The sequence below is a fragment of the Zeugodacus cucurbitae genome, chromosome Y, assembly GCF_028554725.1.
Source record: "Zeugodacus cucurbitae isolate PBARC_wt_2022May chromosome Y, idZeuCucr1.2, whole genome shotgun sequence".
Taxonomy (NCBI): domain Eukaryota; kingdom Metazoa; phylum Arthropoda; class Insecta; order Diptera; family Tephritidae; genus Zeugodacus; species Zeugodacus cucurbitae.
In genome coordinates, this window is record NC_071673.1 from 9,792,177 (window position 1) to 9,820,000 (window position 27,824).

Consider the following 27,824-nt stretch of genomic DNA (forward strand, 5'->3'; position numbering starts at 1 on the left):
ATGTTTGAAATATTTAAATTATAACAGACAATACATAAATTTGCGAGGAAAATTATATCAAAAGTTTTTGGAAGAAATGTCTGAGTTGGGTCTTAACCAAATTAGTTTGATTCCTAACAAATTCGGTAAATTCTTAGATTTGGTCTATGTTGATAATACTTCAATATTTTCTGTTGTCCGATCTGATCCTTTAGTTTTGCCTGAGGACTTTTATCATCCTGCTTTGGAAATTAATATCGAAATCAAATCCGATCTTGTTTTCAATAAACAGGACCATTGTTTTAGTTTCAACTTTGCGAAAGCTAACTTTAAAAAGATTAATCTGGAACTCTCTAAATTGACTTGGCCCGATTATAGTGGTAATATTGAATTTAATGTTTCACATTTTAATAAAACTCTTTTTAATTTATTTGAAAGGTTTGTTCCGAAATGTCTTGTTACCCAAAGTAAAAACTCAAATTTGTGGTTTTCGAAAGAGCTATGTAAACTAAAAAATAGAAAAGCTCGTGCTTTTAAACTTTATAAAAAACTGGAATGCTTAGTGAATATTTAAAATATTCTAAGTTACGACGAGAGTTTGCGGTAGTTAACAAAAAATGTTATAAAAACTACATAAATAAAGTTAAAAATAACATTATTCGCAATCCAAAATCTTTTTATGGTTTCGTTAACTCCAAACGCAGGATATCCAATTTTCCGTCCGCGATGAAATATAATTCAACCATGTCATGTGACAATTATACTATTTGTAATATGTTTGCTGAATTCTTTAAGTCTAATTATTGTTCTAACTCCCCTACGAATGTGCCATATCAACATGTGTCTTGTCCGAGTACCGTTATTAATGCACCTATAATTTCTGAATTAGATGTCTTAAACCATCTAGATACTTTAAAAAGTTCGTTTAAATATGGCCCCGATATGATTCCCTCATGCTTCCTTAAAAATTGTGCAAAATATATTTATCTACCTTTAACCAAGCTTTTCAACTCATCTTTTAAACAGGGAATTTTTCCGTCATTGTGGAAAAACTCTTTTATAATACCATTGCATAAAAGCGGTGTTAGATCATCCGTTGAGAACTATAGGGGATAGCAAAAATGTCAGCTATACCCAAACTTTTTGAAGCTATTATCACTGACCAAATTACATTCTCGATTTCTCCATTGATTTCATTTTCTCAGCATGGATTCTGTAAAGGGAAATATACAGCAACAAACTTGCTTGAATTCGTAAGCCATGTGTCAATGGGTTTTAGAGACAATAAGAATACCGATGTTATTTATACAGACTTTAGTAAAGCATTCGAGCAAACCACTCTATTCTATTGCAAAAATTGGATTATCTTGGTTTTCAACCAAGACTTCTTAATTGGGTATCCTCATATCTTACTAACAGAAAACAACAAGTTATATTTAATAACACTTTATCCGATTCAATTATGGTCCCTTCAGGCGTTCCACAAGGTAGTCATCACGGTCCGATTCTGTTCTTATTGTTTATTAATGATATACCTTCCGTAATTAAGTTTTCAAACATTTTATTATATGCGGATGATGTAAAACTTTTTAAATCATATACTTCTTATAATGATAGAACTGAGTTACAATCGGACTTAAATAATTTAGTTACTTGGTGTCACATAAATGATATGCCACTGAATCTTAAAAAATGTAAAACGATGTGCTTTTCCCGTAGATCTGTTGATCCTTCTCCCTACGTAATAAATAACTTCAGTTTAGAGCAAGTATCTAGCTTTGTTGATTTAGGAGTTACTATGGACCCTAAACTAAATTTTAATTCTCATGTAAATTCAATTGTTTTAAAAGCTAAAGGTGTTCTAAGCTTTGTTAAACGTTGGTCTAAAGAATTTAGTGATCCGTATATTACTAAAACTCTTTTTACAACATTGGTAAGACCTATATTGGAGTATGGTTCTGTGGTATAGAATCCTAGCTACAATACCCATTCTGATAAGTTAGACTCCGTTCAAAAACAGTTTTTACTTTTTGCTTTAGGTCACTTACACTGGGATTCAAGATTGAATCTTCCTCCGTACACTAGTCGCTTAAAACTTATAAATCTACCTACACTCACTAGTCGTAGGGAAATGCTAGGTATAATATTTCTAGTAAAACTTCTGAATGGTTCCGTTTGTAGCTCTTTTATTTTGTCTGATATCAAGTTCAATGTCCCATTTCGTTCATCTAGGCAGTTTAGACCATTACTTTTAAAATCTTCGAGAACAAATTTTGAGTTAAACGAACCATTCCGTCAAATATGTTATGATTTTAATTCTCATTCCAGCACATTTGACCTGTCTGATTCGATCTTTAGCATTAAAAAAACTATTTTGTCTTCGCTTAATAAGTAACATTAAACATTTTTTAACCTTTTGTTTTTGTAAATTTAAATCTTAGCTGTTGAAATTTTTCTTTCTGTAGCTGAGCAGTTTGAGATCTCGACGCTTAAAAACTCTTGCCTTTCATGACTCGGCAAATTCCGCTCGTTTGCGGATTGCGCCCCACGCGTCGGTTGGGCGGGAGGTGGGTAATCGTTTGGGTTTATATATATATAAAATTGATGAAAACAACAAAAGAACCCCAAATTTCAATACTAGCGAGTCGGAGCACCTATGGGAACTGAAGGAAAAGTATAAGCTGTTATTGAGTGCAAACGAACGGACACTTGTCCTACGCTACGAAAGATGTCGTTGAAAATTCAAAGCAAATTCAAAACAAAAATCAGCTGTTATTTAAGCATTGCTTAAGCCTCCCATTTTCAGTACTTAAGCATAACCTAAGTATGAACTGTAAAACACTATTTTCCTGTTTTATCTTAAGCACAACATAAGTATGGAGTAAAATTATAAATAAATGTCCATTTGAGGGTTAGATTTGGATAATCCACGTTTTTCCCATGGGCAATTATATGTTGCATGCTCACGTGTGGGAAAACCATCAAATCTATTTGTGTTAGCTCGAGACAGGATACCAAAAATATTGTGCACCAATTAGCGCTAAGTTAAATTAAAATGTTTATAATTCAAAAACATAAATACTACTATTAAAAATTAAGAATTATCTATCCTAAGATTATAAAATTAAATGTTACATGTTATCAACTAACAATTTTGTCATTAACTTATTTGTTAAAAACTTGAATATAAAATCAAAAATGAACTATTTTATGAAAATGTTTGCTTATTATCAACTCTACGAAAATTTTCATCAATAATTTTAAAAATTTTGACCTCAAGTTCAAATCTCAATCCCGTGGATTTTTATACCAGATATATACTAAGGTTTCCGTCTTTATTCATAAATAATAATTTCACTGTAGTGAATAGTTTACTACAACACAGCAAATCTAAAAGTGAGGAAATGTTCATTCTGAGAATTCGAATGATTCAAACCGATTTATCATTTAAGTTCAAAATTTTACAGTTTCATATGTACATACATAGGTATGTATGTGTCATGTTAGCGTGTTGGAGAGCCATCTTCTTTATTTGTTTACACGCTACACAACAAAACAAAGAACGAACTTCGCCAAAAATATTTAAATTGATCAGAGACGTTATTCCCTGAATATATTAACATTCCATACAAATAAATGGCCTTTGACAGAGTTCAAAAAGCGTTTTAACTATATCAAATAAAAATTGGGCGGGGCGAAGTTCGCCGGGTCAGCTAGTATACATATATATAAATCTTAATATATAAAAATCACGTGTCACGTTGTTTGTTTTCGATGGACTCCTAATATACTGAACCGATTTTAATGAAATTTTTAACACTGTGTGCAGTTTGGTCCAACTTGAAAGATAGGATAGTTTATAACTCTCCTTATAGTCGCATTATTTATTTATTGCAAATTATTTGTTTATTATTAGCAAAGAGCTATCCACCAGTTGGTGGCGCTAAGTGCGCTATGTTACAGTAGATGGCGCTACATTTCTTTCTAATTTTCATGGATTTAGGCTGTCATAACAAAAGCTGCCACTTGCTAAAAACATTAAATGAAAATGCGTTGTTTGAAGTTTATATTATTTGTGGTAAAGTTATACGAATCTATGACTTCAAATATTCTAAATTTAAGAAAAAATCACATACAATCCGTGAAATAAATAAAGTTATGTACATATGTATGGTCAGACAAATAAGCAATGCTGCCACTCTTTTCCAGTAAATCTTCCTCGAATTTGGGAGATTTCAAAGGAATTTAGGAAATCGCAGAGTTGATTTCTGCATGTATTTCCTAAATGCAAAAAAAAAATTTCATTTAGTTGCATTTAGGTATAGAATTTTGTATGGCTAATGCCCGGTTTCACAGTCCATACTTAAGTTGTGCCTAAATAAAATCTTAGCTAAGTATTGTTGCAAACTGAGTAGCCGTTTGCGTTTCACAGTCAATGCTTAATTTCTATAAAATTTTATTATGATATATGGCTACGTTATGGGCAACATATGTTTTACAAATGTCATTCATAAAAATATGTTTGAAATATTTAAATTATAACAGACAATACATAAATTTGCGAGGAAAATTATATCAAAAGTTTTTGGAAGAAATGTCTGAGTTGGGTCTTAACCAAATTAGTTTGATTCCTAACAAATTCGGTAAATTCTTAGATTTGGTCTATGTTGATAATACTTCAATATTTTCTGTTGTCCGATCTGATCCTTTAGTTTTGCCTGAGGACTTTTATCATCCTGCTTTGGAAATTAATATCGAAATCAAATCCGATCTTGTTTTCAATAAACAGGACCATTGTTTTAGTTTCAACTTTGCGAAAGCTAACTTTAAAAAGATTAATCTGGAACTCTCTAAATTGACTTGGCCCGATTATAGTGGTAATATTGAATTTAATGTTTCACATTTTAATAAAACTCTTTTTAATTTATTTGAAAGGTTTGTTCCGAAATGTCTTGTTACCCAAAGTAAAAACTCAAATTTGTGGTTTTCGAAAGAGCTATGTAAACTAAAAAATAGAAAAGCTCGTGCTTTTAAACTTTATAAAAAACTGGAATGCTTAGTGAATATTTAAAATATTCTAAGTTACGACGAGAGTTTGCGGTAGTTAACAAAAAATGTTATAAAAACTACATAAATAAAGTTAAAAATAACATTATTCGCAATCCAAAATCTTTTTATGGTTTCGTTAACTCCAAACGCAGGATATCCAATTTTCCGTCCGCGATGAAATATAATTCAACCATGTCATGTGACAATTATACTATTTGTAATATGTTTGCTGAATTCTTTAAGTCTAATTATTGTTCTAACTCCCCTACGAATGTGCCATATCAACATGTGTCTTGTCCGAGTACCGTTATTAATGCACCTATAATTTCTGAATTAGATGTCTTAAACCATCTAGATACTTTAAAAAGTTCGTTTAAATATGGCCCCGATATGATTCCCTCATGCTTCCTTAAAAATTGTGCAAAATATATTTATCTACCTTTAACCAAGCTTTTCAACTCATCTTTTAAACAGGGAATTTTTCCGTCATTGTGGAAAAACTCTTTTATAATACCATTGCATAAAAGCGGTGTTAGATCATCCGTTGAGAACTATAGGGGATAGCAAAAATGTCAGCTATACCCAAACTTTTTGAAGCTATTATCACTGACCAAATTACATTCTCGATTTCTCCATTGATTTCATTTTCTCAGCATGGATTCTGTAAAGGGAAATATACAGCAACAAACTTGCTTGAATTCGTAAGCCATGTGTCAATGGGTTTTAGAGACAATAAGAATACCGATGTTGTTTATACAGACTTTAGTAAAGCATTCGAGCAAACCACTCTATTCTATTGCAAAAATTGGATTATCTTGGTTTTCAACCAAGACTTCTTAATTGGGTATCCTCATATCTTACTAACAGAAAACAACAAGTTATATTTAATAACACTTTATCCGATTCAATTATGGTCCCTTCAGGCGTTCCACAAGGTAGTCATCACGGTCCGATTCTGTTCTTATTGTTTATTAATGATATACCTTCCGTAATTAAGTTTTCAAACATTTTATTATATGCGGATGATGTAAAACTTTTTAAATCATATACTTCTTATAATGATAGAACTGAGTTACAATCGGACTTAAATAATTTAGTTACTTGGTGTCACATAAATGATATGCCACTGAATCTTAAAAAATGTAAAACGATGTGCTTTTCCCGTAGATCTGTTGATCCTTCTCCCTACGTAATAAATAACTTCAGTTTAGAGCAAGTATCTAGCTTTGTTGATTTAGGAGTTACTATGGACCCTAAACTAAATTTTAATTCTCATGTAAATTCAATTGTTTTAAAAGCTAAAGGTGTTCTAAGCTTTGTTAAACGTTGGTCTAAAGAATTTAGTGATCCGTATATTACTAAAACTCTTTTTACAACATTGGTAAGACCTATATTGGAGTATGGTTCTGTGGTATGGAATCCTAGCTACAATACCCATTCTGATAAGTTAGACTCCGTTCAAAAACAGTTTTTACTTTTTGCTTTAGGTCACTTACACTGGGATTCAAGATTGAATCTTCCTCCGTACACTAGTCGCTTAAAACTTATAAATCTACCTACACTCACTAGTCGTAGGGAAATGCTAGGTATAATATTTCTAGTAAAACTTCTGAATGGTTCCGTTTGTAGCTCTTTTATTTTGTCTGATATCAAGTTCAATGTCCCATTTCGTTCATCTAGGCAGTTTAGACCATTACTTTTAAAATCTTCGAGAACAAATTTTGAGTTAAACGAACCATTCCGTCAAATATGTTATGATTTTAATTCTCATTCCAGCACATTTGACCTGTCTGATTCGATCTTTAGCATTAAAAAAACTATTTTGTCTTCGCTTAATAAGTAACATTAAACATTTTTTAACCTTTTGTTTTTGTAAATTTAAATCTTAGCTGTTGAAATTTTTCTTTCTGTAGCTGAGCAGTTTGAGATCTCGACGCTTAAAAACTCTTGCCTTTCATGACTCGGCAAATTCCGCTCGTTTGCGGATTGCGCCCCACGCGTCGGTTGGGCGGGAGGTGGGTAATCGTTTGGGTTTATATATATATAAAATTGATGAAAACAACAAAAGAACCCCAAATTTCAATACTAGCGAGTCGGAGCACCTATGGGAACTGAAGGAAAAGTATAAGCTGTTATTGAGTGCAAACGAACGGACACTTGTCCTACGCTACGAAAGATGTCGTTGAAAATTCAAAGCAAATTCAAAACAAAAATCAGCTGTTATTTAAGCATTGCTTAAGCCTCCCATTTTCAGTACTTAAGCATAACCTAAGTATGAACTGTAAAACACTATTTTCCTGTTTTATCTTAAGCACAACATAAGTATGGAGTAAAATTATAAATAAATGTCCATTTGAGGGTTAGATTTGGATAATCCACGTTTTTCCCATGGGCAATTATATGTTGCATGCTCACGTGTGGGAAAACCATCAAATCTATTTGTGTTAGCTCGAGACAGGATACCAAAAATATTGTGCACCAATTAGCGCTAAGTTAAATTAAAATGTTTATAATTCAAAAACATAAATACTACTATTAAAAATTAAGAATTATCTATCCTAAGATTATAAAATTAAATGTTACATGTTATCAACTAACAATTTTGTCATTAACTTATTTGTTAAAAACTTGAATATAAAATCAAAAATGAACTATTTTATGAAAATGTTTGCTTATTATCAACTCTACGAAAATTTTCATCAATAATTTTAAAAATTTTGACCTCAAGTTCAAATCTCAATCCCGTGGATTTTTATACCAGATATATACTAAGGTTTCCGTCTTTATTCATAAATAATAATTTCACTGTAGTGAATAGTTTACTACAACACAGCAAATCTAAAAGTGAGGAAATGTTCATTCTGAGAATTCGAATGATTCAAACCGATTTATCATTTAAGTTCAAAATTTTACAGTTTCATATGTACATACATAGGTATGTATGTGTCATGTTAGCGTGTTGGAGAGCCATCTTCTTTATTTGTTTACACGCTACACAACAAAACAAAGAACGAACTTCGCCAAAAATATTTAAATTGATCAGAGACGTTATTCCCTGAATATATTAACATTCCATACAAATAAATGGCCTTGAACAGAGTTCAAAAAGCGTTTTAACTATTTCAAATAAAAATTGGGCGGGGCGAAGTTCGCCGGGTCAGCTAGTCTATCTATATATATAAAAATGAATGCCATTTTTCGTTGTGAGTTTATAACTCAAGAACGGGCTCACCTATCCAAACCAAATTTTTAGGTTTTGTTTGGACTATTCAGTAGATGGTTTGTGTTTTGAAATTTTAAGAATCGGATACCAGGGTGTCGAGAAATAGGCCAAAACGTGGACCCGGGTAACCCTAAGATGTGTTAGTACAATATGGGTAGCAAATGGAAGCTGTTGATGATTTCTATAGTATAGAGTATTTTTGATGCCGCTTCGTGACTAGGGTCTCGAGATATCGGCAAAAATGTTTCAAAAATTTCACCACACATATGTTACATTTTTTTTATTTAACTCGTACCTACTTGGAAAGCTGAAAAGCGCTCAATGTATGGTGGAATTATTTTTAAAAACATTGCAAATTTATTTTATTGGTGATGAAAATCGTGAATTGAATCAACGTTGTACAATTGCTTTGAATACAAGGCGAGAAATTATTTGTGAGCTACAAAGGTTTTTCCATCAGCATAACGCATTAGTTCAATTGTTCAAAATTGCTCTCGATCGTATGCCCTTTGATTATCACAAAATCGTAATATGGGCTGATAGAACACCATTTGGAGAGCATGAAAGGCGATTCAATGCACCGACAATTGATGAGGTTGCAATTGTAATTCGTGGTGATAAGTTTCAATCGCGTGATATTATACTTCATCGTAGAAATGACCAATTGCAACGTGTTTCCGAACTTCATCGTAGTTACGACACATTACAATACCCAATATTGCATTGGAAAGGTGACGATGACTATAATATAAATACACCAATGATTGATCCACGAACAGGTAAATAATATTTTCAGTGTGTTGACATTTCATCATTTGTAGAAATTTCTTAAGTCACATTTTCCACTTATTTTAAGAAAATGTACAACGAAGCTTTGATAATAATTGAAGATATGTGTCTACGGATTGCAAATAAAACATTAGTACAATTGGGTATGACCGCACCAAATCGTGACATGCATGATCTATTTGATCGTGAATTGCAACGTGAGCAGGAATTCAATTCTAATGATTTGCGTTTATTTGTACAATCGAATATAACCAAAATGAATATTCAGCAAAAACATGTCTATGACAAAATCATGCAAGCCATTTCCAATAATGCAGGTTGGTTATATTTCTTGGATGCACCTGGTGGTACAGGTAAAACGTTCGTTATATCACTGATTTTAGCCACTATTCGATCGGAACAGAAAATTGCATTGGCACTTGCATCTTCAGGAATTGCTGCTACATTATTAGAAGGTGGTCGGACAGCACACTCTGCATTAAAATTGCCATTGAATGTACAGGTGATTGAAACTCCAACTTGCAATATTTCGAGAAATTCTGCTATGGCAAAAGTTCTGCGATTAATGTCAATTATTTTATGGGATGAGTGTACAATGGCGAATAAAAAATTACTAGAAGCATTTAATCGAACAATGCAAGATTTACGTGGTAACCAACAGCTTTTTGGTGGTGCTTTGATATTACTATCAGGGGATTTTCAACAAACATTGCCTGTCATTCCTCGGTCAACTCCTGCTGATGAAATTAATTCCTGTTTGAAGTCATCAGTTCTTTGGAGATATGTACAAAAATTGACACTGAACATTAATATGCGTATTCACCTACAAAATGATCCAGCTGCCCATGAGTTTTCAAAACAATTGTTACAAATTGGTGATGGCAAAATACAAATCGACAGAAGCAACGGATTGATCACTGTACCGAACAATTTTTGAACAATTACGAAATCGATAGATGAATTGATTGAATATGTTTTTCCAAATATTCTTCAGAATTACAGAAATCATGATTGGTTGAGAGAGCGCGCCCTTTTAGCACCGAAGAACATTCATATCAATGCCATAAATTTTCAAATTCAAGCAAAACTCCCAGGCGTAGTCACGACATATAAATCAATTGACAGTGCTATGAATCAAGATGAGGCAATGAATTATCCAACTGAATTTTTAAATTCATTAGAACCGGCTGGTATGCCACCGCATTAATTGAATCTGAAAGTGGGTTCTTTGATTATATCATTGCGAAATATTAATCCACCAAAACTGTGTAATGGCACCAGATTGGCAGTGAAAAATTTATTGCCAAATTTGATTGAAGCTACGATCTTAACTGGTAAATCAAAAGGAGAAGTTTGTTTAATACCGCGTATCCCTATGATTCCAACTGATATGCCATTTGAATTCAAACGATTACAATATTCTGTGCGTTTATCATTTGCGATGTCCATCAACAAAGCTCAAGGGCAAACACTTAACGTTTGTGGTGTGAATTTGGAGGAATCATGTTTTTCACATGTCCAACTTTATGTTGCCTGTTCCAGAGTCGGTACCCCCATCCGTTTGTTTATTCATGCTCAAAATGGAAAAACAAAAAATATTGATAGCTAGCAAATAATTAAATATATATATATTTTTTTATAAATGAGTTTGATTTAATATTTCACTTTATACGTAGCGAAGCACGTACCGGGCCGCTATAAATATTATATGTATTCATTGTATTGCTTTCAAAAAATCATAAAGTTATGCTTATCTGTAACACCACATTCATTGACTGTTAGGCGGTACAAAGTTCGCCGGGTCAGCTAGTATTATATATCTATAATATAAAAATGCATCGCAAAATGTGTTGCTAAGCGCATAACTCGAGAACCGCTGGACCGATTTCGCAAATTCTTTTTTTAGAATATTTCTAGAGGTACCGGGATGGTTCTTACGGAGAGAAAATTTTTAAAAATTGGCTGAAAAAGTCTTAAATCCACAATTTTCTAATCTGCCATACAAACAATTTGTGTCGTTAGTCTCGCAAAAAGTCGAGAAGGGCCAAAACCAATCTGGCTAATTTTAGTTTTGAAATATTTATGGAAAGCCAAGGAAAGATTAGAAAGTAAGTAAATATGGAAAAATTGTGAGGAAGATAACAAGAAGATGATTTTATTTGAATTGACAACAAAATTATAAAAAAGAAAACAAAAAATAATATTATTTTCAAAGTTGTCATTGTTGCTTTGTTAAAATATTTTTATCATTATTCAATTGTATAATGCTTTATCGAAAGCCCAAAACAATTTGTAACAAGTAGGGAAAGGCAACCAAACATTTTATACTCGCAATTTATTGATTTAATTTTATTACACACAATTTGAAATAAAGTCCAACAGAATAACGAAAATCCTCTTATATAGTATATAACGGCTGATGTAATTCCTGAACCTATTGCACACATTTTCACCACTAAGGTTAACGGGAATAGGGGTAACTTGGCACCTGTTAGTAGGCAGTACTTTCGGCCTTGAAATTACTACTAAATTGCAAATCAACAAACACCAGTCTGCAAACTCGCCAAAAAGAGCTACAAAGGAGATTTTCCAGATATTCAAGTCGCTGGAAGAACTGCACAGGACTTTAAAAGATTTACGCGACAACGAAAATATTTTTGGTGAAGCCATGATTCTGACAGGTGATTTTCGCCAGACTATTCCAGTGGGGATGGGGTCATATGTAGAAGTTCACGCAAGTGAGGAAAGTTTCTGATTGCCATTCACTTGGGAGTGGCCAGGAACGATTCTTTTGCATATGACTCAAGCAGCTCACGACTTCCGGTTTTAGACCAAGTATCCCCTGGGTAGCTAACAGACATCCGTTTGGAGGCGAGCTAAAGTGAGAAGGCGAAGCCCGCTTGTGCGGTTGTGCGTAGGGCTTGGGACCCACCACATAAAAAAAAATCTCCCCAATGAAAACAAACACCGAGCCTCGGATGAGAAACCCCCCTTTTGATGACGACCCCTGCAAACGTACTAAGGATCATGATTTGAGGGCATGCACCTGGAATGTCCGGACTCTTAATTGGGAAGGTGCCTCTGCCCAGCTGGTTGATGTCCTCATACAACTAAAGGCTGACATCACCGCCGTCCAAGAAGTGCGATGGACGGGACAAGGACGGAAGAAGGTGGGTCCTTGTGACATCTACTACAGCGGCCATATAAAGGAGCGCAAATTCGGTGTTGGATTTGTGGTGGGAGAGAGACTACGTCGCCGAGTCCTGGCATTCACCCCGGTGGATGAACGTCTTGCCACAATCCGCATCAAAGCGAGGTTCTTCAACATATCGCTGATTTGCGCCCACGCCCCAACGGAAGAGAAGGACGATGTGACCAAAGATGCTTTCTATGAGCGCCTAGAACGCACCTATGAGCGCTGCCCCCGCCACGATGTCAAAATCGTGCTTGGCGATTTTAACGCCAGGGTGGGTAAAGAAGGTGTCTTTGGCACAACAGTCGGAAAATTCAGCCTCCATGACGAAACATCGCCAAACGGCCTGAGGCTGATCGACTTCGCTGGGGCCCGAAATATGGTTGTCTGTAGTACCAGATTCCAGCATAAAAAATTCATCAAGCAACGTGGCTGTCCCCTGATCGAAACACGCGCAATCAAATCGATCACGTTGTGATAGACGGAAGACATGTCTCCAGTGTTTTAGACGTGCGTACGCTCCGAGGACCAAACATTGACTCGGACCATTATCTAGTAGCAGCAAAGATACGCACTCGCCTCTGTGCAGCAAAGAACGCCCGTCAACAAACACAAGGAAGGTTCAACGTCGAAAAGCTGCAATCACAACCGACAGCCGAACGATTTTCTACTCGACTTGCACTCCTGCTCTCTGAGAGCACTCATCAGCATCTCGATATAAGGGAGCTGTGGAACGGCATCTCAAACTCATTGCATACCGCTGCAGCCGAAACAATTGGTCTCCGGCAACGCCAAAAAACCAGTTGGTACGATGAGAATTGTCGTTCCGCAGTGGAGAGAAAACAGACTGCCTACCTCGCAACGTTGCGATCGACCACAACACGTTCGGGGTGGGATAGATATCGAGAACTGAAGAGGGAAGCGAGACGCATTTGCAGACGTAAAAAGAAAGAGGCCGAAATGCGTGAGTATGAAAAGCTTGAAAAGCTGGCCGACATGGGTAACGCTCGAAAATTTTATGAAAAGATGAGGCGATTAACGGAAGGTTTCAAGACCGGAGCATTATCATGTAGGGACCGAGAAGGTAATCTGGTAACGGATGTCCAGGGCACACTGGGATTATGGAGGGAACACTTCTCCGACCTGCTCAATGGCAGTGAAAGTACAACACCAGGAGATGGCGAACCCGATTCCCCAATCGATGACGATGGAATAGATGTTCCATTACCCGACCATGAAGAAATTCGAATAGCAATTACCCGCTTGAAGAACAACAAAGCGGCGGGGGCCGATGGATTACCGGCCGAGCTATTCAAATACGACGGCGAAGAACTGATAAGGTGCATGCATCAGCTTCTTTGTAGAATATGGTCGGAAGAAAGCATGCCTGACGATTGGAATCTTAGTGTGCTCTGCCCAATCCATAAGAAGGGAGACCCCACAATCTGCGCCAACTACCGTGGTATAAGTCTCCTCAATATCGCATATAAGGTTTTGTCGAGCGTATTGTGTGAAAGACTAAAGCCCACCGTCAACGAACTGATTGGACCTTATCAGTGTGGCTTTAGACCTGGAAAATCCACAATGGACCAGATATTCACCATGCGCCAAATCTTGGAAAAGACCCGAGAGAGAAGAATCGATACTCACCATCTTTTTATCGATTTTAAAGCTGCCTTCGATAGCACGAAAAGGAGCTGCCTTTATGCCGCGATGTCTGAATTTGGTATCCCTGCAAAACTAATACGGCTATGTAAGCTGACGTTGAGCAACACCAAAAGCTCCGTCAGGATCGGGAAGGACCTCTCCGAGCCGTTCGATACCAAACGAGGCTTCAGACAGGGTGACTCACTATCGTGCGACTTCTTCAATCTATTGCTGGAAAAAATAATACGAGCTGCGGAACTAAATAGAGAGGGTACAATCTTCTACAAGAGTGTACAGCTCCTGGCGTATGCCGATGATATTGATATCATCGGAAGCAACAACCGCGCCGTTTGTTCTGCGTTTTCCAGACTAGATAAAGAAGCGAAGCGTATGGGTCTGGTGGTGAATGAGGACAAGACGAAATATCTCCTGTCATCAAACAAACAGTCAGCGCACTCGCGTCTTGGCTCCCACGTCACTGTTGACAGTCATAACTTTGAAGTTGTAGATAATTTCGTTTATCTGGGAACCAGCATTAACAACACCAACAATGTCAGCCTTGAAATCCAACGCAGAATCACTCTTGCCAACAGGTGCTACTTTGGACTGAGTAGGCAATTGAAAAGTAAAGTCCTCTCTCGACGAACCAAAATCAAACTCTATAAGTCGCTCATTATTCCCGTCCTGATGTATGGCGCTGAAGCGTGGACGATGACAATATCCGATGAGACGACTCTTGGGGTTTTCGAGAGAAAGGTTTTGCGCAAGATTTATGGTCCTCTAAACATTGGCAACGGCGAATACCGCAGACGATGGAACGATGAGCTGTACGATTTATACGATGACATTGACATAGTTCAGCGAATAAAAAGACAGCGGCTACGCTGGCTAGGTCATGTTGTACGGATGGAAGAAAACACTCCAGCTCTGAAAGTATTCGATGCAGTACCCGCTGGAGGAAGCCGCGGAAGAGGACGACCTCCACTCCGGTGGAAAGACCAAGTGCAAAGTGACCTGGCTTCACTTGGTGTTTCCAGTTGGCGCCAAAAAGCAAAAAGGAGGAATGAGTGGCGCGCTCTGGTGGATTCGGCTATAATCGCTTAAAGCGGTTCCTACGCCAAATATATATATATATATATTCCAGTTATTCCTGGATCAACTGTTGCTGACGAACTAATCACATGCCTAAAATCATCTACTTTGTGGCGACACATAAAAAATCGTCAATGAACAAATAACATAAGAGTGTTGTGTTTTTCCAACAATATCACACTGCGAATGTAGAAATAGTTGGAAATGGTAGCGACGCAGTTGACACCTCAATGTATTAATAACATTTTTAACGGGCTTCTGTCACTTCATGGTCTCGAAAGAGGAGCTTATTCATCATGTTTTTCCGGACATGAAACCACATAACCATAAATGACTGATTGAATGGCCTATATTGGTGGTAAAAAACAAAGATGTCGATGATCTTAATGCGACAATTTAGGATTTCGTTCCAGGAGAGTTGACACAGCTACAAACCCGGGTGACGTAGTCAATTATCCCACAGAATATTTAAAATTGCATTGACTATACCCTCTCACTTTGCAAATAAAATTAGCGTAAGCTGTCATGGCTATGAAAACGGTAATCATAAATAAGTCACCGAAACAATCTTGGCTTGGCCAACTTGCAAATTTGCTAATTTGTTATTATGATGATTTACGCTTAGTACAAATCTACCATAATGTATATCTACCGGCTATAATGTTTTCGTATTCGCGCGTAAGAATTGTTTGCCTATATTGAAAAATTCTAATTTAATGTATACCTTAGCCACAAAAACGTGTGGTCGGGTCTGCTAGTATATACATTAAAAAAAAATACATATATCTTATTTTCTTCCTCGAATTTGGGAGATTTCAGAGGAATTTAGGAATTCGCAGAGTTGATTTCTGCATGTATTTCCTAAATGCAAAAAAAAAATTTCATTTATTTGCATTTTGGTATACAATTTTGTATGGCTAATGCCCGGATTCACAGTCCATACTTAAGTTGTGCCTAAATAAAATCTTAGCTAAGTATTGTTGCAAACTGAGTAGTCGTTTGCGTTTCACAGTCAATGCTTAATTTCTTTAAAATTTTATTATGATATATGGCAACGTTATGGGCAACATATGTTTTACAAATGTCATTCATAAAAATATGTTTGAAATATTTAAATTATAACAGACAATACATAAATTTGCGAGGAAAATTATATCAAAAATTGATGAAAACAACAAAAGAACCCCAAATCACTAGCGCGAGTCGGAGCACCTATGGGAACTGAAGGAAAAGTATAAGCTGTTATTGAGTGCAAACGAACGGACACATGTGAGGAAATGTTCGTTCTGAGAATTCGAATGATTCAAACCGATTTATCGTTTAAGTTCAAAATTTTACAGTTTCATATGTACATACATAGGTATGTATGTGTCATGTTAGCGTGTTGGAGAGCCATCTTCTTTATTTGTTTACACGCTACACAACAAAACAAAGAACGAACTTCGCCAAAAATATTTATACTGATCAGAGACGTTATTCCCTGAATATATTAACATTCCATACAAATAAATGGCCTTGAACAGAGTTCAAAAAGCGTTTTAACTATTTCAAATAAAAATTGGGCGGGGCGAAGTTCGCCGGGTCAGCTAGTATACATATATATAAATCTTAATATATAAAAATCACGTGTCCGTTTTTTGTTTTCGATGGACTACTAAAATACTGAACCGATTTTGATGAAATTTTTAACACTGTGTGCAGTTTGGTCCAACTTGAAAGATAGGATAGTTTATAACTTTCCTTATAGTCGCATTATTTATTTATTGCAAATTATTTGTTTATTATTAGCAAAGAGCTATCCACCAGTTGGTGGCGCTAAGTGCGCTATGTTACAGTAAATGGCGCTACATTTCTTTCTAAATTTTCATGGATTTAACTCTGTCATAACAAAAGCTGCCACTTGCTAAAAACATTAAATGAAAATGCGTTGTTTGAAGTTTATATTATTTGTGGTAAAGTTATACGAATCTATGACTTCAAATATTCTAAATTTAAGAAAAAATCACAAACAATCCGTGAAATAAATAAAGTTATGTACATATGTATGGTCAGACAAATAAGCAATGCTGCCACCCTTTTCCAGTAAATCTTCCTCGAATTTGGGAGATTTCAGAGGAATTTAGGAAATCGCAGAGTTGATTTCTGCATGTATTTCCTAAATGCAAAAAAAAATTTCATTTCGATGCATTTAGGTATAGAATTTTGTATGGCTAATGCCCGGTTTCACAGTCCATACTTAAGTTGTGCCTAAATAAAATCTTAGCTAAGTATTGTTGCAAACTGAGTAGTCGTTTGCGTTTCCCAGCCAATGCTTAATTTCTATAAAATTTTATTATGATATATGGCAACGTTATAGACAACATATGTTTTACAAATGTCATTCATAAAAATATGTTTGAAATATTTAAATTATAACAGACAATACATAAATTTGCGAGGAAAATTATATCAAAAATTGATGAAAACAACAAAAGAACCCCAAATTTCAATACTAGCGAGTCGGAGCACCTATGGGAACTGAAGGAAAAGTATAAACTGTTATTGAGTGCAAACGAACGGACACTTGTCCTACGCTACGAAAGATGTCGCTGAAAATTCAAAGCAAATTCAAAACAAAAATCAGCTGTTATTTAAGCATTGCTTAAGCCTCCCATTTTCAGTGCTTAAGCATAACCTAAGTATGAACTGTAAAACACTATTTTCCTGTTTTATCTTAAGCACAACATAAGTATGGAGTAAAATTATAAATAAATGTCCATTTGTGGGTTTTTTTACTGTCACCCTACTCACCTTGTGATTACTAGCCGAAAATACCAAAAAAGGATTAATAACGAATTATAAGTTATAAGATTACAAATTCGGTTTATTTCACGGTGATAAATATATAAAAATAGGTAAGTATATAAATAGTAATTTTTAAGTTTACAAATTCGGTTTACACTAGGTAAGTAGTGGAAACGAGTACGTATGAAAAATCAAAGCGTATGCAGCGACCACGGACGGCACGGTGTGTCTTCGACTGAACTCGTCGACAGACTGGTATGTGAGCGGTCTGGCCTTGACCTAGTAAGGCAAAAGGGGCAATCAGCGCGATTGCTCCTCATTCTTTTTGTTCCTTTTGGGGTGGTGTTCTTATGTGTGGTGTAGGCGTGGTATACTGATCTGGAAGTTAAGTGGTGATGTGATGATGTGGGGAGTGTGGTGAATGTGCCGTGTCAGTGTTGTGTGGTTGAGTGAAAATGTGGTGTAATGGTGTATTGGTGTGTTGGGTTGAGGGTGCTAAGACTCATTTAGACATCCCGGCCCCCCTAGGCGAGTAATTAGCCTAGTAGTCGTTGCAGTTGTTGTAAAGTAGCCACCACATTGCTGAGCCCAGTGGACCGACGGGACGGCGACCTGTGTGGACGGCGGCGTGTGAATGTGCCATAGTGTGAGCGTCGATTATCTGAGTGCCGTGGTTGCCTTCGTGCAACATGGTTCGACTGCGGGCGTTGGTTCGTACCACGGTTGCGGGGGGCAGGTGGCCCCTCGCGATGTAGGAGGGTGTGATGCGGCCGCATGCATATTTGGCACCCATAGCTGGAAGTACACTCCGGCGTGGAGTGGGTAGTCGCCAAGCAATTCAAGCAGTGGCCATGTGCCTGGGCGATCTGTTGTCGTAGCGGCGGTAGCATCTTCTTGAAGATGCTGTAGTGTGGCAATCGGTGTGGGCGCCGAAAAAGTGGGCATCGGGTGCGCTGCGGAGCTGCTGGCACCGGCGTCGGGTTCGCGCGTGATGCACGGGCAGCGGTTGGTGGCGCTATGGCCGCAGGGGTTCGAGGAGCTGGAGCGGGCCCCGGGCGTGTCACGTGGATCGTTGACCGAACGGCTGGCGTTGGTGCTGTGGGCATATCGCTATCCATATTTACCTGTTAAAATAGTACTAATATTATATGCGTGTTGTAGATATCGATATGTTAGTTGCTGCTACGTTATATAGTATGCGTTGGTCGTCATGTGGATCGACCATTTATAATTTGTTTTCATAGTTTCATTAATTATCGTTTTATCGGTTTATTGTTTTCGTTTTAGGTTATTATTTTATCGGCTGTCGGCAGAAAGCATAGTTTAACGAGCGGCCTAGTTAGTGTTCCGTTTTGCGTACGAAGATCGACTACGCGAATATGACCGTCGGAGCCGTGGTAAAGCTTTTCTATGCGGCCAAGCCGCCATTAGGTTGGGGGGAGACAATCATCATTGATTGAAACGCAATCTCCAAGCTGAGGCGCCTTTTCTGGTGTTTTCCACCGGTACATTCTGTGGAGGTCCTTTAAGTAATCTTCTTTCCATCGTAGACTGAATTCATGATGGAGAATTTTAATTCTTTCCCATCTGTTTAATAAGGAAAGCGACGCCACGTCTGGCTCAGGTGTGGCCAGTATGGGCTCTCCTTTAAGAAAATGCCCTGGCGTTAAGGCTGTGAAGTCGGATGGATCTTGCGAGAGGATAGCGAGAGGCCGTGAGTTGAGAACGGCTTCAATTCTGGTTAACAATGTTGAGAATTCTTCATAATTAAATTTGTAGTTGCCAGCCAGCTTCTTAAAATGAGATTTGAAGCTTTTTACAGCTGATTCCCATAGGCCACCCATATGAGGAGCGCTTGGAGGAATAAACTGCCAATTGATACCTTGTGGAGCGTATTTTTGCACAATATCGGGTGATACTTGTTTCATGAAATCCACAAATTGTCTTTCTGTCGCTCTTTGAGCTCCAATAAAAGTTTTGCCATTATCGCTCATGATTTTTGAGGGGAAGCCACGTCGTCCGACGAAGCGAGCAAATGCCGCGAGAAAGGCGTCCGTCGTCAGATTAGTACATAGCTCAAGGTGGACTGCTTTTGTCGTGAAACACACAGACAGCCACATAGCCTTTTATGAGCGTGGGTGATCTTAGCATGGACGCCTTTATCTGAAAAGGCCCAGCAAAATCCACACCGGTAGTAGTGAAAGGCAGAGCGAAATTGCAGCGTTCAGGTGGAAGTGCTGCCATAATCTGCGTTCGCATCTTCTGCTTATGCATAGTGCAGATCTTGCACTTTATTTGGGGCTTAAGTCGGGGTATGTAGCATTCTTAGCGAACCATATGTTGCATGAGGCGATGTTCAGCATGCAACATGAGTATATGAATATATGCGATGGATAGGGTGGCAAATGCAGACTTTTCTGGTATAATTATAGGATGGCGTTCATTATAAGTCAGACTTGAATTAGCAAGCCGACCATTCGCACGAAGCAAACCTTTCGTATCTAGAAAGGGGTTTAGGACTAAAAGTGAGCTCCTTTTATCAATCGGCTTCGATTCTCTTAGCAAGGATATGTCGCGGCTGAAGTAGCGCGTTTGTGTAGAGGTGATAAGAGCGACCTTTGCCTTTTGTAGGTCTTGGTGTATCAATGTATCGCATAAGGGATAAGTTAATCCTTTGACTTTCAATTTGAGGCGCTCTATGAATTTGAGCATATAGGCGACTACTCTGAGTGCCCGGGGGAACGATGAAAATCGTTCAAGTATGTCAGTATCATCCAGTGTTACAAGATAAGTGTCGATTTTTCGACTTTCTGGGGCTATTATGTTTCGCATGAGCGATTGTGGCCAAGAATCGGGAGATTCTGTTAACCATCTGGGGCCATTCCACCATAGGTTGGTGGTGGCGAAATGCAGAGGTTTGCATCCTCTTGTACCTAGATCAGCTGGATTGTCAGCACTGGCCACATGTCGCCAAGTGGCTGATCCCACTAGGTCAAGTATTTGATACGTTCTGTTAGAAATATACGTTTTCCACGCATGTGGTGACTTTTCCAACCATGCTAGAACTATTTCGGAATCGGACCAAAGATATAATTTGTATCTTGCCATGTTTAAGTGGGTCTGCACCGTGGATACTAGCTTGGCTAGTAGCAGCGCGCCGCAGAGCTCAAGTCGTGGTAGACTTAACGTCTTTAAAGAAGCCACCTTTGCTTTGGCTACTAGTAAGTGGCTTGTGGTTGCGGTAACGTTTTGTGTGCGCACAATACGCCTTTTCAGAGGCGTCGCAGAAGCCGCGTAGTTCAACTTTATATTCGGGTGAGTAGTTTACCCACTGTGGAATGTGGATTTGCGAGATGTCATTGAGATTGTTAGCGAACTGGAACCATTTTTCTAAGCGAATAGGTTTCACTTGTTCGTCCCGGTCGGTTCCGTCTAGCCATAATTTTTGTATCAGGATTTTAGCTTGTATCATAATTGGCGAAAGCCATCCTGCGGGGTCAAACAGTTTTGCCACAGAGGATAAAATGTTTCTCTTTGTTTTGGCGGATAATGCAGATATTGAATCTCTAGTGTATGAAAACTGATCAGATATCGCATTCCATTGTATGCCTAGAGTTTTTGTTGTACTTTCCTTTTCGAATATAAAGAAATTAGTATCCAACAAATTATCTATTGGTATATTTTTTATGATATTTGGGTGATTTACCGCGATTTTCCTTAAGGGGAACCCTGCAGTTTTGAGAGCTTTTATGACCTGTGATAGTGATTCGTATGCTTGTGGAAGGCTGTGGCTTCCAGACAGAATATCGTCAACATACATATGATTTTTTAATACATCGGTTGCTAGAGGAAATTCTGACTTTGAGTCTTCTGCCAATTCGTGGAGGGTACGAATGGCTAGATATGGAGCACAGTTGACGCCGAAGGTAACTGTTTTTAGTTTAAAGTCGCGTAGTGGACTATTGGGAGATTTTCGGAAAATAATTCGTTGAAAATCTTGATCTTTTTCATGTACGACTATTTGTCGATACATTTTTTCAACGTCCCCGTTAAATACGTATCTGAATAAACGCCAATTTAGAACGAGGAGCATTAGGTCCGGCTGCAGTGTCGGTCCCGTAAATAAAATGTCATTTAGAGAATTCCCCGAACTAGTGGATCTCGATGCATTGAAAACAACTCTTACTTTTGTTGTTTTTTTGTCCGGCTTTACTACCGCATGATGTGGCAAGTAAAATGAATAGTATTTGCCGTTAATTATTTTTTCACATGGGCTTACTTCCTCCATATGATCTAAATGAAGGTATTCTTCTAAGACCTCATCATATTCTGGTTTGATTTCGCCCTTTTTAAGTAGGTTTTTTTCCATACTTAGAAACTGCTGTATTGCAGAGGTGCGAGAGTGACCTAAGGCGAGTGTGTTGGGGAATTGTTGTTTGAATGGTAGTCGTACGACGTACCGACCTTTTCTTGATCTAGTAGTTGTGGCTTTGTAAAAGTCTTCACAATACTGATCTTCTGGGGTTTTAAGTGGTATAGGGGGGAGTTCTTCTAACTCCCAAAATTTTCTTAATTGTGAATTAAGGCATTCATTTGAAATTTCTTCAACTTGAGTTGTCATGGTGGAAACTGTTTCCGTAATTAGCCCACTCAGTATCCAACCGAATATTGTGTTTTGAGCTAGAAGGGTGTTTGAAATTTGTTCAACACCTTCTAGTATGATTTGCGGTATAAGGTCGCTGCCTAATAGAATATCTATTTGTGATGGAGTATTGCAGTTGGGATCTGCTAGTTTTAGGTGTAAAACTTTATCCCAATGCTTGCTCTGTATTTTGTATCTAGGAAGCATGTTTGTAAGTTGCGGTAAGATTATAGCTTCTGCTTGAATGCGCTTATCCGCTAGGGGTGAAATTAGGGTAATGGGACAGATTTTATTAGAGCTTTGGACTACTCTTCCGCCCATTCCTGAAATTTGGAAGTTGGAATGTTTGGTTGGAAATTTTATCCGATTTTGAGCTATTGCTGATATGAAGGATCTTTGAGAGCCTTGGTCTATTAGTGCTCTTAGTTTGAATATATCACCTTTATGTTCAATGGTGATGACCGCAGTGGGTAAAAGAGTTTTGCTTTCATTTTCCGAATAAAGCGCTTGAATTTTTGCTGCTTTAGAGCAACTTGGTTGTTCCTCCCTTATTTCGGGATTACCTGATGTGGTTGTAGCAACTAACCCCGTGGTTTTATGAAACTGATTTTGCTTCGTATTTTGATAATTGGTAATGTGAAACAATGAGTGATGTCTTCGTTGACAATACACACAATTAAATTTGCTTTCACAGTCTTTAGTCGTATGAACATTCGACAGACAGTTAATACAAAGTTTATGTTGTCTGACGAGATTGTTCCTATCAGAGACGGATAGTTTTTTAAATCTCTCCCAAGATCTTATTTTATGACCCCCCTTACACATTTCACATACTGTTTGCCATTTGTTGGCTTGGTTTGACACAAAGGAGTGACTTTTATTCACGTGTGTATTGTATTGGATATGTTTGCTGGCTTGAGGTTTAAGCAAGTTTTTACTCGACTCATTTTGAAGACTAGTTACATTCATATTTTGGCTGCCCATTCGCTCAGCTATCTCGTACTGAGCAGCGAGGAATTTTTTCATTTGCTCCCATGTGGGCATCACTCTTCTATCGTCTAGTGACTGTTCCCATCGTAGTAACGCAGCATCAGGGAGTTTTTCTGCGCAAATAGTTACTATCATATGGTCCCAATATTCTACGGGAGCATTTTGTGTTTGTAATACTGATAGGCAATTTGTCACTGTCGAGTAAAACTTTTGAAATTCATGGCTTGTTTCTTGTTTGATTTTAGGGTAATGTAGTATAGTTTTAATAGGATTTTCTATCATTACTCTTTTATTTTCGTATCTTTGGACTAGTGCTTGCCAAGCCAGCTTAAAACTTTCGCCATTTAAGCCGAATTGCTTGACGATCATGCCTGCTTCCCCTTGTGTTTTATATCTTAAGTGGTATAGCTTTTGTGCATCTGCGAGTTTAGGATGATTTATAAAAAGAGCTGTGAACATGTCCCGGAAGGACGGCCATTGATCATAACATCCGTGAAATATTTCCGTATCGCATGCTGGCACTTGGAGATAAATGTCTGAATTATTTTCTTGGGGTTTTATTTGTGCCAGCTCTACTCCCGATTGGGGAGTAGGCGCGATTGACTTCAAAAGTTTTAATTGATCTGAGATCATAATTTTTGTGTCTACATACTGGTCTAAACAGTTTTCATATTTGGCGTAAGCCGAAGATTTAAAATTTTCTGGTAGATCTGAATCATCAGTTTCTACTATTAAGTCATACACCGCTTGGAGATGTGTCCAAAAATTTTCAATTGTTTGACCTTTTATTTCAAGTGCCGATTCAGAGTTGTTTTGCATCGGCGAAGATGTAAATCGAGTGCAGTATCTTATTAGACAGTCACTCTCAGAAATGAATTTAGAGTACAACATCTCTTTCCCTCTTTTCGGATTTGTAGCACCTTGCTTTGAGCGTGTAGCTTCTGCCGGTGTACATGGACTCTTATCGTCTGTAATCATTTTAGGAATTTTTAAACTCTGAGTTGATTTAGAGTCTTTTGAATCTATGTTCATTTAGAAAATGTTATTTAATAATATATATATATTTTCTTTCAGTGTAAACTGAGATTTGTCGTGACCGAAAACTCTTTTAAATATAAATAAGAGTTATTTTTCCGTATGCCCTTGTATATGAGCGCGCTCGTGATTATAAGGGTCAATGCCATTTGTACATATGTGTGCACGATATGTGCTTATGTATGTGCATATAATAATGCTCTTATATGTTCTTCGTTGTCCTGCTTGTTTTTGTTTGACAAAGAACAAGGGGAACTACGTGAAATTCGCCAATAAGGACTTTGAATTTTTATGTATATAAATGTGTACAAGTGCGCATATATATATATATTTATTTATTTATTTTATTTTATTTTTTTATTTTTTTTCGAAGTACGTGTATATATTGTTTTTCTGTTGATTTAATCGACAGCTTTGTTTGTTATATGTTTGATATATTCGCTGTTTATTGAATTTTATAATTTGTTAGTAATAATTTCGAAATAATAAATTATTTTTCCAAATTAATATTTTCTTTAATAAATAATTCTTCCCAGTGTACGTGGGGTATAATAACACTGGTGGTTTTACGCCTTATGTATGTATAAATGATTGGTAAAAGAGAAATGATGAAATATGTAAAAATCTAATTCGTTATATGCAGGTAAATTTCGTTTGCAGTTATGTGCGAATATGTATGTATGTATAAGTGGTTGGTAAGAGAGAAATTAAGGTAAATTTCGTCTGCAGTTATGCGCGAATAAGTTGGTATATTAATCGACTTGTATATTATATCAAATATTTATGCATATATATGTGTATGTAGGAATGAAGTGAGTATGTATATATGTATGTTTTTACGCTTGTATGCTTCGATTTATTTTCCTTTTGTGTGAATTTTATTATTTGCCTTTGCTCACTTTTGGTGCAATCCTGCTTGTGTTTTAAGAAACAAAAGGGGTATTGCGTGAGAAATTTGCGAGTAAATACTTGAATTTTTTTTTGTGTGAGTGTGAGTGTTTTTACACGAAGTTGAGCATCTGTAGGCTATTAATACTTTGTCAATTTATGTATATGGAAATCTATATATTTAGAAATTGAGTGTAAAAAACTGTTTAATTTTGCTTAATATCGGTACTTGAATTTAACCGTATATTAAGCCTTGTTTTGGTACTGTTTAAACGGATTAAAATTACTGGTTTTATGTAATATAACCGTATAAGCATACATATATACATGAAAATTTAAGTCCAAAAATGAAATGGATACACTCACTTTGAATTTCCTCAGGGGTATTGGGTATTGGCTAGATAGATATGTAAGTCCGTGTGGGTGCTAATTTGGGATGTGGCGAAGTTGTTCCTAATTTCCTCTTTTCCTGATGCTCCAATTAGTTGAGTTGATTTTGCGTTTTTTGTGGTGATTATTCTGTTTGTATTAGATTTCGCGCCCGTTTTTTTTCTTTTTTTTTTTTTTTTGTTTGGGTGTATGTATTTATATTATGTTTTGTAGTTTTTCCTTTTCGCACAGAACTTCACCTTACACTCTCTTCATATGTATGTATTTTATGGGTCACTGACCTTCTCTATTAATTTGTACTCCACTTTATTCTTCTCTTCTTGTACTTAACACTGTACTTATCAAGGTATATTTTGTAATTTCACCACACTGTGTATATACGCACAAAAATTTTGTATTTGGCTTCTTTTTATGTTTCCTCAGAATATGCACATTTGTTTCACTGGAGCTTCACTAAACTTTTAGGTTTGTATTGTGTATTTTTTATATTGCACTTCACTTCGTGTGTTGTTTTTATTTATTGGTCACTGAGTTAATGTTTTATTTTTAATTTTCATTGGTGCCTGTCTTTTAGGCTCGAAGGACCATGTCTAAAATCTTACACTCACCTTTTTACAAATACCGAAGAAATAAAATAAGTGGTGTTGTCTTTTGCTTCTTTGCTTTTCGTTTATTTCAATTTACACTTTAACGCATTCCCTTCGAAAGGGTTTCACCAAAGGATATTTGGCTTTAAAGGTATAACGTTTTGAATAGATAATTATTTTTAATTATAATTTATTAAATTTATGTATAAAAAATAGAAAAAAGATTGGGCCGCCGAGATGCTCGTTTATCGGAAATTACGAAAAAAAACTTGCGTGTTGATGATCGCTGATGATATCAAAAAAGGATTAATAACGAATTATAAGTTATAAGATTACAAATTCGGTTTATTTCACGGTGATAAATATATAAAAATAGGTAAGTATATAAATAGTAATCTTTAAGTTTACAAATTCGGTTTACACTAGGTAAGTATATAAAATTGGAAACGAGTACGTATGAAGAATCAAAGCGTATGCAGCGACCACGGACGGCACGGTGTGTCTTCGACTGAACTCGGCGACAGACTGGTGTGTGAGCGGTCTGGCCTTGACCTAGTAAGGCAAAAAGGGCAATCAGCGCGATCGCTCCTCCTCCTTTTTGTTCCTTTTGGGGTGGTGTTCTTATGTGTGGTGTAGGCGTGGTATACTGATGTGGAAGTTAAGTGGTGATGTGATGATGTGGGGAGTGTGGTGAATGTGCCGTGTCAGTGTTGTGTGGTTGAGTGAAAATGTGGTGTGATGGTGTATTGGTGTGTTGGGTTGAGGGTGCTAAGACTCATTTAGACAGTGGGTTAGATTTGGATAATGTTTTTCCCATGGTCAATTATATGTTGCATGCTCACGTGTGGGAAAACCATCAAATCTATTTGTGTTAGCTCGAGACAGGTTAACCAAAAATATTGTGCACCAATTAGTGCTAAGTTAAATTAAAATGTTTATAATTCAAAAAAATAAATACTACTATTAAAAATTAAGAATTATCTTTCCTAAGATTATAAAATTAAATGTTACATGTTATCAACTAATAATTTTGTAATTAACTTATTTGTTAAAACAAATTTTATGAAAATTTGTGCTTATTATCAACTCTACGAAAATTTTCATCAATAATTTTAAAAATTTTGACCTCAAGTTCAAATCTCAATCCCGTGGATTTTTATACCAGATATGTATATACTAAGGTTTCCGTCTTTATTCATAAATAATAATTTCACTGTAGTGAATAGAAATCTAAAAGTGAGGAAATGTTCATTCTGAGAATTCGAATGATTAAAACCGATTTATCATTTAAGTTTAAAATTTTACAGTTTCATATGTACATACATAGGTATGTATGTGTCATGTTAGCGTGTTGGAGAGCCATCTTCTTTATTTGTTTACACGCTACACAACAAAACAAAGAACGAACTTCGCCAAAAATATTTAAATTGATCAGAGACGTTATTCCCTGAATATATTAACATTCCATACAAATAAATGGCCTTGAACAGAGTTCAAAAAGCGTTTTAACTATTTCAAATAAAATTGGGCGGGGCG

General features: G+C 36.6%; 1 protein-coding gene across 1 annotated transcript in view; it reads right to left on the bottom strand.

Annotated features, from left to right (window-relative positions):
• Positions 1-18,413: 18,413 nt before the first annotated feature.
• Positions 18,414-27,824, bottom strand: part of LOC128923510 (uncharacterized) — a 26,459-nt gene continuing 17,048 nt past the window's right edge. Inside the window, exon 4 of the mRNA XM_054235770.1 lies at positions 18,414-18,852. Coding sequence (XP_054091745.1) covers positions 18,414-18,852 — 439 coding nt within the window. The remainder of the gene's footprint in view (positions 18,853-27,824) is intronic.